The sequence below is a fragment of the Narcine bancroftii genome, chromosome 6, assembly GCF_036971445.1.
Source record: "Narcine bancroftii isolate sNarBan1 chromosome 6, sNarBan1.hap1, whole genome shotgun sequence".
In the NCBI taxonomy this organism is placed as follows: Eukaryota; Metazoa; Chordata; class Chondrichthyes; order Torpediniformes; family Narcinidae; genus Narcine; species Narcine bancroftii.
Window position 1 is genome coordinate 227,309,384 of NC_091474.1, and position 12,793 is coordinate 227,322,176.

The window sequence follows — 12,793 nt, forward strand, 5'->3', positions numbered from 1 at the left end:
AGGAAACAAAAGCCATAGATATACAATCCAGTGACCATTGGGGGATCAGAGGTGGAGAAGGTGAGCAAATTTAGGTTCTTGGGAGTCACTATCTGAAGATCTTTCCTGGACCCAACACACCAGTGTCACTGTGAAGAAAGGACATGAGCACATTGACTTCATCAGAAACTTGCAAGGTTTGATATGACTTCAAAAATCCTGGCAAATTTCTACAGAGATACCATCACAATCTGGTATGGGAACACCAATACCCCTGAATGCAAAGGCCTTCAAAAGGTAGTGGGCATAGCCCAGGACATCATAGCCAAAGCCCTCCCCACTATTGAGTACATCTCCAGGGAACACTGCTGCCATCAGGAAAGAGGTGTAGGTGCCACAAGACTTTCAACCACCAGGTTCAGGATCAAGATCAGCTACTACCCCTCCACCATTAGTCTCCTCAACAAACTCAAAGACTCCTTTAAGGACTCTTGCTTATGCACTTCCAGTTTGTTTACATTCATTTTCTGTTAGTTCTTTTAATTGTTTACACTGTGTACAGTTCATTTTTTTGCTCTACCAATTAGTGATGGTCCCTTCTGTGCCTGCAGGAATGAGGAATCTTGAGTTGGATATGATGTCATGTATGTACTCTTGACAATAAATCTGAACTGCAAGAATTGGTATGTTTTGAAGAAGGAATTCCTTGAAAATGTTTAAGCAACACGAAATTTCTGTTGTAAGGAATTTAAAATTTGTATTTTGTCCTTCAAGAACCTTGTTTTGTGAAGTGTTCTTGAAGTTAAGTGGAAATGAGCCAGCCAGTTGCATGAAGGTTTTTGTGAATTGCTTTTGAAAGACAGGAAAAACAATGAAGATTGTTTAATTTAAAAAAAAATAAATACATATAAATTTTTTAAAATAACCACAAGATTCTTGTCCAGGAGTAGAGCAAACTGAATAATTTTGCTTTTTGGAACAGACAATCTCATGTGCTTCGATGATCAATCCAATAACAAGAGATCGGAATGAAAAATTTGCCTGTATTAGCAAATAAATGTTGCGACCTTGTTTTAATCATTTTAGTTTTAACCATAGGGCAATATATTGTATTGAGGATGCATATAATTAGTTGTGTAGTGCAGTGGTTCTTGATCACAGACCAACTCAAATATTCCTTTTCTTACCATGGAACATCCTTAACAAATCCATTGACACCAATGGAGGGGAGGGGAGTTTGTGACCTTAATTAAGCCTTTCCCAGACCATCAATGAGATGTTTGTTTTGATGGGTTTTTTGAGAATTTTTGTTAAAATTTACCACCTTATTTTTACATATTATGTATATCAGTAGTATTTGTCTTCACAATGCCACAGGCCACAAGTTGAGAAATAGTGAAGACATAGAGTGAGTAGAAAATCATGACTTTAAAAGTGAATAGAATATCGGATGTAGCAGAATGAAACTTATTTTGAGTGCAAGAATGGCCAATTGATGGCTGGTTAAATGACAAGCAAAAGATCTTGGGTTTGCGGGCTGCAGTTTTAAAAGACAAAGGAAGCATGTGGTTGGGGTGCAATATAAAATATTAAGTTGCTGCTACCATTTTTAAAAAAGCTTGCAACCAACCAAATATTTATGTTAGAGGTTTTTCTTGGTTACTTTGTTTGAACAAATTATGAGAAAAGAAATATCAGAATTGACGAATCAAAAATAGTCATCAATAAATTTAAAGATTGCAATCATGAGGAGGGGTGCCCATAGTTTTTAAATTTATATAAAGTTAATTATTTCATGAAATATTGCTTCAATCATATTGAGGCACTGGCTTTTAAGATTGAGCAAGTAGTATTATTTGTTTACTTCTATCTTTGCTGCATCTTGGGGAATCGTGCATACAGCAGATGATGACTTTGCTACCTATTTGTTCAAGGCCAAACCAAACTGCTCTGCACTATTGACCCTCAAGTTCATGATTTTGGGAGCATATGGAATCTTTGAGTCCAAACTTTAGTGAAGTTTTTTTTATTTATTCTCAGGATATCAACATCCCTGATGAGGCTGATATTTATTGCCCATCCCTAGTTGCCCTTCAGAGGGTGGTGGATCGCCACCTTGAACTACAACAGTCCATGTGATAAAGGTGCTCCCACAATGCTGTTGGGTGTAAAGACTGGACTATTCAGTGGTTGGGTGGAGAGAATTTTTTTATATCAAGGGATAAAAATTTCTGTGGACATCATTTTGACTTTGGTTGCAACTTAAGATGTGTCAAAGGGTGATTCTCTGCTTACAAGAAGGCAAACCCCACCAAAATTTCTGCAGAAATTCAAGTTAACAATTAAATCAGCATTTTCCTCTTCAATTTTTATTTTATACAATGAACTGTTGATGACATTTTGGTGTGTTGTGTTGCAGGTTTTCTGGAGTAGGTATCTGCCATGGGATTTAATTAAAATTGTGGCTGCTTGATTAATCACTAAACATCAATCTGACTTCAAGATTAATAGAATCGAGGAGTCACGTGATGGAGTAGTGGCAAATAGGAGAATACCAGCCCTCTCCAGAAAATAAGGGAAAAAGTGAAGAAAAAGCAAACCCCTAGACACACAAATCACAACAAATAAAAGATAAAGGTGTGGAGAAAATGACACCTAAAAAAGAAAAGCCAAAAACAACGGGAAGAAAAGAAGAAAGAAAGACGCTGGAAGAGAAAGGCGAAGGCCTTACCTGCACGATAAAGCAGGGACCCGCCGTGGAAAGAGGAGCCTGCTCCCCGAGGTTAGTGGAGACCGTCGCGACCCACTGACCGCAGGACTGCAAAAATAGCTGATGGAGCCAAACAGATGCGCAAATGCGCATGCGTGACGCGCACGACAAGGAGAACACGGACACGGCACGAACAGCTGAGAGATGTCCGACGGGAGGGGTGAGAAATAAAAAAGGAAACTGGAGACACAACAGATAACCAGCCCAGAAGAAGAGGACCAACATCAAGAAACCATGGGAAAAAAAATACCCAGCAAACTGAGACAAGCAACTCAACAAGAAAGTCAGAAGAGACAGAGATACAAGATTAATAGAATCACGTTTATTGTCATGAACATGCATCATGACATTTGTTGTTTTGCAGAAGCAATATGTTGCAGAACAAGGAGCAAAAATTACTATAAAATAATGATTGTGTAAATAAAGTATTTTTTAATAAATAAATAGTGCAAAAAGTGAGTTTGAATCCATAGATTCATTGTCCATTCAGAAATCTGATGGTGGAGCAGTTTTTGTAATGTAGAGCATGTCTCTTCACTCCTGTACCACTTTCTTAATTGTAGCAATGCGAAAATAGCATGACCTGGGTGGTGAGGTTCCTTGATGAAGGATGCTACTTTCTTGAGGCACTGTCTCTTTAAGATGTCATTAAGGGAGTGACTAATGTCGTTGATGGCACTGGCGGAGTTTACAACTCTGGCCTTTTCCTGTCCTGTGTATTGGCATTTCCATACCACACAGTGATTCAGCCTGTCAGAATGTTCGCTATGGTACATCTAGAAATTTGCAAGGTCTTTGGTGACGTACCAAATCTCAAAATCCTAATGAAATATGGCTGCTGGTGTGCTGCCTTCATAATTTCATCAAAGTGATGGTCCTAGGATAGGTCTTAAAAAGTGTTGACACTTAGGAATCTGAAGTTTCTTGCCCTCTCCATTGCTGACCTCCATGAGGACCTTCTAAGTCCACAATAGATTCCTTTGTTTTACTGATGTTGTGCAAGGTTGTTGTAAAACCACTCAATTAGCTAATCTATCTTGCTCTTGTACGCTTCCTCGTGGCCATCTGTGATTTTTGCCAACAATAATGGTACCATTGGCAAATTTGTAGAGTGCATTTGGATTGTATCTTGAGACACTGTAATTGGTGTGGAGAGAGTAGAGCAATGGCCTAAGCACGCATCCTTGAGGTGTGCTTCTTTGTCGGTGAGGTGGAGATGTCATTATCAATTCACACTTGAGTGTTTTCTGCTGAGGAAGTCATGAATCAGTTGCAGAGGGAGGTTCAAGGGCTCATGTTTTGAAGCTTGCTAACGAGTACTGAGGGAATTATGGTGTTAAAAGCTGAAATTGATGAACAGCAGTTGCATTCAGTTGGGTAGAACCGGGATGGGCAAACATTTTTCGTTGTGGACCACAGAAAAATATAAGGAATGATGGACCAAACATAGAAAAATTGTGTTTTCTTGCAGTGACCAGAAAAGGCTTGTGCTATCAAAAATTAATTTTCTATCAAAATAACTCTGCGACACGACTGAACAGTTGAATTGATGTACTCACATAGACTTCTGTATCTGCTGCTCTTAAATTTTATGCAAGAGTTCAAATCCTGCATATCTGTAACAAGTGTGTACGTTCTCCCCATGTCTGAGTGGGTTTTCCACAGGGGCTCTGGTTTCCTCCCACCATTCAAAGCGTACCAGGGGTTATAAGTCAATTGGGTGTAAGCACAGGCTTGTGGGCTGAAATGGCCTGTAACCGTGCTGTATGTATCAATTAAAATTAAATTCATCTCTTTTCAGTTCTGCCAACTGACGTAAATGTTTTTTTTTAACTGAGAGAAACATTTTCTTCGATGAGTAACATTACAACGGTCTGTCTGATCATTCAAAATGACAGTGACATCAAGTGTTGAAACTAAGAAGTGCAATGTACGAACAGTGCAATTTATTAAAGTCTATGTTCTAACGGGGCATATTCTATTTTTAAAATTCAGTCTGGGCCACTTAAAAATGGGCATCAGTCTGTGGTTGGCCTGGGGGCTGTAGTTTGGCTACCCTGGGGTAGAACAGAAGTTCAGCTTTTACAATTAATAATTTTATTTGCTTATTTTTCCTTAAGATATTGGCTTGTAGTTCAGTGGGTGAAAATTGGTTATTGCCAATTACTACAGGGAAGTATATTCATGCAGTTGTTATTTCAAGATGTTGAAATTGAACAGTTTAAAGAGAAAGAATGCCAGTGCCAAGTTCAATTAAATAAAGTTATAATCCTTAGCTAGTTGATTAATTCTCTCAGTTGAGATTTCTGTACTTGATGTAAACCCAGAAATCTAAAACATTGTTAATACATTACCTAGATTTGTGATCTCAGCTTGACATTTCAAACACATCCCACATGAACTTGATCTTTTCCAAAACAAAGTAAATGCTTGGTGAGGTGACACCAGGTGCTACTTTTACAGATAGCAAATGAGACCAAAGCTGTTAACAATGCTCATCACATCCCACAATGCAGAAGATTGATTGTCAAATTGACTTTCTAACCTATTGAATTGATTATTGCCAATGTAAAGTTAAAAAGCATTCTTTCGAGGCAAGTCGACCTCTACTTAAATACATCAGGTGGTACAATAATAAGAGTGCCGGGCATGGGCAAGTCAAAAAATGCAGGGAATCATATTTTAACAATGAGAGGTCCATTCAAGAATCCAGGAGAAAAAAAACTGTCCTTGAATCTGGAGCTTCGTGTTTTCAAGCTCATCTGCTTGACAAAAGTGGGTAGAAGAATGTGAATCCAGGATGTGATCCACTTCTCCAGACTCGTTCTCTACAGATGCCTAATAACTTTAATAAAACACAAAGGTCTGTAAACACCACAGTTGAAGTAAAAATAAAACGCTGGAGAAATTCAGCTGGTCAGACAGTGTACCTTACGTAGGAAAGATGCTGTTATGAGTCCAGTGGACCCCAAAACTCAACAACAATAGTTCACAAAAACAAATGGTTACTTAAACAAAAATTACTTTTAATTATCTTTAAACATGAACTTATTATTATTAACTTAACCCTCTTTTAATTCTAAGCACACGAGTATGTAATAAGTAGTAAAAAAGTTATTTGATTCACAGTCCAATCTCACTTCTCATTCTTCCAAGTTCAGTATTTTTATACTGTGCACAGAATTTAATATTTATGAATTTCACCAGGCTTTGGTGCTTTGAAGGTAAATGGTTACTGCTCAAGAAGGTTCTTGTCGGTTTTCTGAGAGAGATTTGTTGTTCACTGGATCCTTCTGATAAGCCTCTTCAGTATCTTGCCAAAGAAACTTGCCCCATCAGGGTTTTCCAGATGATAACCTCTTTCTTTCAGGTCACCACAGAGTTTACTTTTGTTTCCCTTATTTCAAGTGAAACATTAGGTAGCCAGTCCTCTCCTCTTGTATGAACCACAAGGGCTTTGACCAGGCTGAACTAAGAACTCACAACCTGGCTTCAAAATTTAAATAAAACTTCTAAAAGTTGCTTAATTCTATTCCAAAAAAGGTTTCACATAACAAAGTAGAATGATAAAGGACAACTCAGGAGGTGAAGGGGAGATTGGGGATAAATAAGATAGAAATAGGAGAATAAGGAAAATGTTAGATGTTGTAGGAATGTTGTCTTATAAAGAGTTGAAAATAAGAAAACAGAAATGGAAAAGGAGGAAAGGTAATGATGGAAAAACGGAAAGAGAAGATAAACAAAATATAAAAGGGCTACGCTGAACTATATGTCTTTAAATATTAATGGAATACATAACCAAATTAAAAGGAAGAAACTACCAAATTTAAATGAATAAATGTATTCCATTAGAAAAAATAACATATTGGTTAAGAAATAACATTGAAATATTCGAACAAGTATAGGAGCCTTACATTAAATACAATAGCAAAAACCTACCGGGGACAAACATTACCTAAGTTGATGGAAGGAGAAGGAAAGAAAAGAATGGACTCAGTAGAATTTCTGGTGTAATTTGGTTGAATGACAACATTGTCTGACTGGCTTAATGCAACCTAGATTGTATACATAACAAAGTAGAATGCAAGAAAGAGCCAATTTGTTTATGGCACCTAAAACATAAATCGGAAGAAACAAACTTACATTTCCTTAACTTCTCAGGAGTTGAATATAACTGGTGAATAAAATTAGAATGAACCAATCTACACCTTGCATTTAAAATTTTAGTCATATTATCCTCACATATAGTCATCCAATCATCTTGAAAACAAGATATGGATAAATCTTTTTCCCATTTTAATTTAGATTTATGAATATCCGCCTTAAACATTTCATTCTGTAATAAAGCATACATCTCGGATATAAATCCTCTCTTACTCCCTTCAGTAAGTAAATTTTCAAACTTAGACCGCCTAGGCAACCGTAACGTGTTTCAACCTCCCCTTCTCTCAAGGAGAAGCATCTAATCTATTCCCTTCATAATTTTAAACACCTCTATCAAATCCCCTCTCAACCGTCTACGTTCCAAGGAATAAAGTCCTAACCTCTTCCATCTTTCTTTGTACTCTAAGTATTTTAAGCCAGGCAACATCCTTGTAAATCTTCTCTGCATCCTTTCCACCTTATTTATATCTTTCCTATAATTTGGAGACCAGAACTGAACACAATACTCCAAACTTGGCCTCACCAACGCCTTAAAACAGTCGCAACATCACTTCCCAGCTCCTGTACTCTATGCTATGATTTATGAAGGCCAGCATACGAAATGCCTTCTTAACCACTCTGTCAACATGAGAATCCACCTTCAATCCTTTATTTTCCCACACTTTCAAAAGTTGATTATTTAATGTAAAAGATAAAAGTTTATTTTGAAATAAAGGTGTTTACGCCGAAATTTTGCCTTCTGTACCTATAATTCCCTTCTTAAATGTTTCAACACCGATAAATTATAACTCTGTAAAAGCTAAGAATTTCATTTATAAATAAAATGATCCATCATCTTCTCGTCAATCTGAGATAATTCAATCTTAGCCCATCCACTTCAAACATCCTATTAATAAATTTCATAATAATTGATGGAAAGATTTATCAATAACTTTAATAGGATGTGTTAACTGTGTGGAAAAAGTACCTATTTCTTGACCACATCGAAAACAGTGGTGTGATATTTCTGATTTGAATTTATCTAACTTTTGTGGAGTAAGATATAGCTGATGCAAGAAGTTATTAATTTATTAATCATGATGTCCCGACACGTCAGACCATCAAAATGAATCAATTTCTATACCCAAATCTGATTACCACCTTTATCTTGATTTATCATGCCCTTGTTTAGGGGTTCCCACCTCAAGTAAGGAATACATTTTGAAATAAAAAAAATTTGTGCTTTCCTTTCAAACCAGAATCTCTATTTTGCTACACTGTGGTAAGGTTAGGGCTGGACCTAATTGGATCTTAACTGAAGGTAGCAGAATGTATTTAAAATTCCATATTTATTCCTAATTTGCTCAAAAGTTATAAATTGTCCCTGTCTGTAACAATCCTCAGTACACTTGACCCTTCTTTGGGACCAAGTGTCCAGGATTTTATTATCAATTTTGTTAATAGAATTAACATATTTTGAGCCAGGGGTGTTTCAGATGAAAGACCCCTTCTCTCTCTCTTCCCACCCCCATCCCCAATTTGACAATATTCTGATTTGTGATAATATGCTTTAATGGGGGGCTTCTTTAGGGCCAGATAATATTTTAGATTTCGATTTATATACAAGGTTTTCTACTATTCTCTCACCATCCTTCTGCAACTCCAATTTTACCCATGGAGATGTCTCCTCTGTCAAAGAGAGAAGTGACAAACTTCAATGGGGTTGCCCAAGAATCTTTTTTGAAATCCATGAGCGGTATTTCTCCTAATTCATAATTCCACTTTATCAGTAGAGACTCTGGAAGGCTTACCTTTCCACAGAAACTTCCTGATGCATTTATTAAGGTTTTGAAAGGATCTCTGAGGTATAGGAACAGGCAAACTTTGAAAAAAAAATATTGTACTCTGGGCAGTATGTTTATTTTAATAAAGTTCGCCCTTCCAATAAAAGTTATTGGGAGGGTCAGCAATTTATTAAGACCATCTTCAATTTTACAAAAAAGTAATGGAAATGTCTTGCCACGTACAGGGCCAATAGCTCTGTCAAAAGTGCTGTATTTGAGCTCTGGGGGTTGGAGGTGTCTGCTGAAAAAGGCCAGGTGTTGCCACTGGCCTTCATTGAGCTGTTCCATTACACCACCTACCACTGTGCTGGAGGTGTCGACTGTTAGAGTGGTAGGTGCCTCTGGTCTGGGATGTAGCAGGAGAGTGGCACTGGCCAGCGCGTCTTTGGCATTCTGGAACGCCCTCAAAGACTCATCGTCCCAGGAAATGTCCTTTGACTTGCCAGCCATTAGCGTGAAGAGGGGTTTTGTGATGCCAGTATAAATCTGTGGTATAAGTTTATCATTCCAGTGAATTCCTGTACCCCCTTTACAGTACATGGCTTAGCGAAGTGCCAGACCGCCACGACCTTTTCAGGGAGGGGTGTTGCCCTGTGTTTTTTTTAATCTGTGCCCCAGCAAATTAATAGTGTCCAGGCCATATTGGCACTTCACGGGGTTAATCGTCAAACCGAATTTTCACTCAACCGGGTGCACACTTGTCTCAGGTGTGCGGCGTGGTCTTTGTGGCTACAGTTAGTGATGAGAATATCGTCCAAATAAATGAACACTAATGGGAGGTCCCAGCCCACTGTGTCTATCAGTCGCTGGAAAGTTTGTGCCATGTTTTTCAGACCAAAGGGCATTTGTAGGAATTCAAACAGGCCAAAGGAGGTTATAATAGCAGTCTTGAGACATACTGGGGGTGAATTAGGATTTGGTGGTATCCCTGGATGAGGTTTCACCTTGGAAAATACCAGTTCCCCATGCAGGTTGATGGAAAAGTCTTGGATGTGGTGCACGGGATATGTGTTGAGTGGCCTCATTGAGGTGGTGGTAGTCGCCACATGGCTTCCACCCCCTGCTGGTTTTGACAGGGATTGTCGGAGCGCCTCTCCTCCATTCTTTTGAACTCCTCCTTTGCTAGGCTGAGCTTTTTGGAAGGAGCCTACATGCCCTGGCATTGAGCATGGGGGCCCTCAGTCAGAAAGATGTGCCTGACCCCCCCCCCCGCTTTAGCTCAGCCATGGAGAACATTATTGAGGGGATCTCTGCCAGGGTGCGGGCAAATTTATCTGAAATCATTATAGAGTCATGGTGGGGGTGGGTAGTTTGGCTTCTCCCCAGACATAGAGTTTGAAAAGTTCTGGCGTGTACCAAGTGCTGTCCCTTGATGTCTATGAGCAGGCAGAGGGCACAAAGGAAGATAGCCCCCTGCCACGAGGGTAAAAGTCCATATAAACAGTCTGTTGCTGAACCAAAAGTCTGGATGGGGAGCTGTTAGCTGCCCGCAGTGCTGGGCCCTGCTTGCCATTGCTGGTGTCATGGCCTGCAGAGGCAGGGCGTTTAACTCGGTGCCAGTGTCACCAGGAAAAAACCTGCCCGACGAGGAGTCCCAAACATTGAGGAGGATATCACATGGGCCAATCACCACAGCCATCATCGACGGTTGGCCAGAGCATTTCCCGGAAACACGCAGAGTGGGCTGTGTCAACGGGCCTATGTACCCCATCACTGATGATAGTAGCAGAATTGTCCCACGGTATTAACTTGCCTTGGTTTCGCAGTCGGCTGTTGGTGGAGTTCGCTGATGTGGTCTATGATGGTGCTGGTATCCTTCTTCGCTCTCCAGAGCATGTCCATGTAGGTCGCAACCTTCCAGGGATCGCTGAAGTCCTCATCTGTGAGCAAGAGTCATATCCTCAAACAGCTGCTCCAGAAAGATCTACTCGAAGTGCAGGCAAGACTTGTGGTCCTCAGTCAAAGCTAGCATCTTGCTCATTAGGTCGAGCAGGGCCCTGTCCCCCAATACATCCATGTGCAGCAATTGGGCAGCGTGCTTGCACTGGGAAAGCCCATAAGTGCAGGTTAACAGCTTTTTGAGGGCCACGTATTTGCCTTGCTCCAGAGGCTGCCATAGAAAGTTTCCACCCTTGCCATTATGTCTTGATCGAGTGCACTCACGACGTAGAAGTATCGGGTGACATTGCCTATGATGTGTCAAAGCTGGAACTGAGCCTCAGCCCGCTTGAACTACACGTGTGGCTGCAACACCAAAACATTGGGAGCCTGAGTGAGACCTGTGGTTGGTCGCTTAGTCCACCTGCGGTCAACTTGGGATCCAACTGCTGGTTGGACCTGTCAGGGTCACCAATATAGCTTTCTTGCTATGTGGGCATGGAGAAGAATGGCATGCACACCAAACCCTTGAAATCGATACTGATTTATTGCACTGGCCATTGTGTTTACATGGGCCCCAAGCGCTGATGTCAGGACACCATGTCATTGGAGCGCTGGCCTGGGATTAGCTGGTGCTCCCGCCACAGTTCACGGTCTTCCCACCGTGTCACCCCCAAGTCTGCACAGATGCTGCATTTGTCAGACATTTTGTGGGCCGATTCGTGTTTCCATTGCATGTTAAATAAGCTAGCCCTGTGTCCTTGGAGTTCAGAAGCCTCATGGCTGGGGGGGGGAAACCTGTCTTGTAATCTGGTTGTGAGGGCCTGAACGCTTCAGTACCTCTTCCTGGATGGCAGGAGAAAGAACAGATTGTGAGAAGGGTGTGTGGAGTCCTTCACAATGTTTCGTGATTTCCGCAAACAGCTGCTGTTAAAAATAAATGTCCATTGTGTCAGGGGGAGAGACCCCAATCATCCCCTCAGCAATCTTTACTATCTGCTGCTGGGACTTGTATTCTGAGAGTTCCCAAACCAGACAGTGATGCAGTTACATAGGATGCTCTCAATGTATCCCTGTAGAATGTAGTGAGGGTGAAAGCTGAACTTTCCTCAACCTCCGCAGGAAGTAAAGGCATTGATGCAGTTACATAGGATGCTCTCAATGTATCCCTGTAGAATGTAGTGAGGGTGAAAGCTGAACTTTCCTCAACCTCCGCAGGAAGTAAAGGCATTCTTGGCAATGGAGATTAATACCTAAAAATTTAATCCCATTGATTCGCCACTTAAACTGAGAATTTCTATTAATTTGTTCATAATTCCCACTCGTAAGTGGTTTAACTTCACTCTTGTCCCAATTGACTTTATAACCCACTGTAATCTCAAAATCTTTCAATTTAGACTGCAATTTTTGTGATGAGTTAAATGGTTCTGACATATATATTAGAACGTCACCAGCAAATAAATTGATATTCTATTCTTCCTCATTGATCCTGAAACCCTTTGGATCTAGATGGATGGATTCCACTAATGGTTTAATAGCCAGGAGGAAAAGAGCTGGAAATGATGGACACCCTTGTTTGCTAGATCTGGACAGTGGGAATGCTGTTGAAATTTGACCATTAGTTATTGCTTTAGGTTCAGAATATAGAGCTCTAACCTAATTAGTAAATGTCCTAGTTCAAATTTTTCTAGAACTTTGAATAAAAGGTCCCACTCCAATCTGTCAAAGGCTTTCTCTGCATCTAGACCCATGGCAACACTCAAGTCATCTCTTGTTTGCATCAGGTGTATAATACTGAGTAATCTGCATATATTGCCCTCTGGCTGCCTACCCTGCACAAAGCCAGTTTGATCAGCATTTATTAATTTAGGCACATAAGTTGCCATTCTATTTTCCAAGGCTTTGGCAATAACCTTATAGTTCGTATTCAAGACAACGGTTTCAATGGATCCTTATCTTTTTTTGGGAATCACCATAATAACTACTGTCAAAAAGGACTCCAGGGGAGCGTGGGTCACCACTGCCTGATCTAACACCTTCATAAACAGAGGTATTAATAAATCTTTAAATTCTTTATAAAATTCGGGTGGAAATCCATCCTTCCCTAGGGATTTATTAATTTGCAAGGAGGTCAACACTTCTCCATCTCAATTTAAGTAAAGGGAATGTTTAACCCCTC

At 40.0% G+C, this 12,793-nt stretch overlaps 1 protein-coding gene across 6 annotated transcripts in view; it reads left to right on the forward strand.

Moving 5' to 3' along the window:
* The window catches only part of amd1 (adenosylmethionine decarboxylase 1), a 78,484-nt gene that overhangs the window by 18,920 nt on the left and 46,771 nt on the right, over positions 1-12,793 (forward strand). Inside the window, exon 1 of one of the 6 annotated variants that reach the window (XM_069887608.1) lies at positions 592-662. The exons of the other annotated variants lie outside the window; for them this stretch is intronic. Within the exon in view, the coding sequence (XP_069743709.1) occupies positions 622-662 (41 nt within the window). The 5' untranslated portion in view covers positions 592-621. Of the gene's footprint in view, positions 1-591; positions 663-12,793 lie in introns of those variants that run through there. 6 annotated transcript variants of the gene reach the window in all.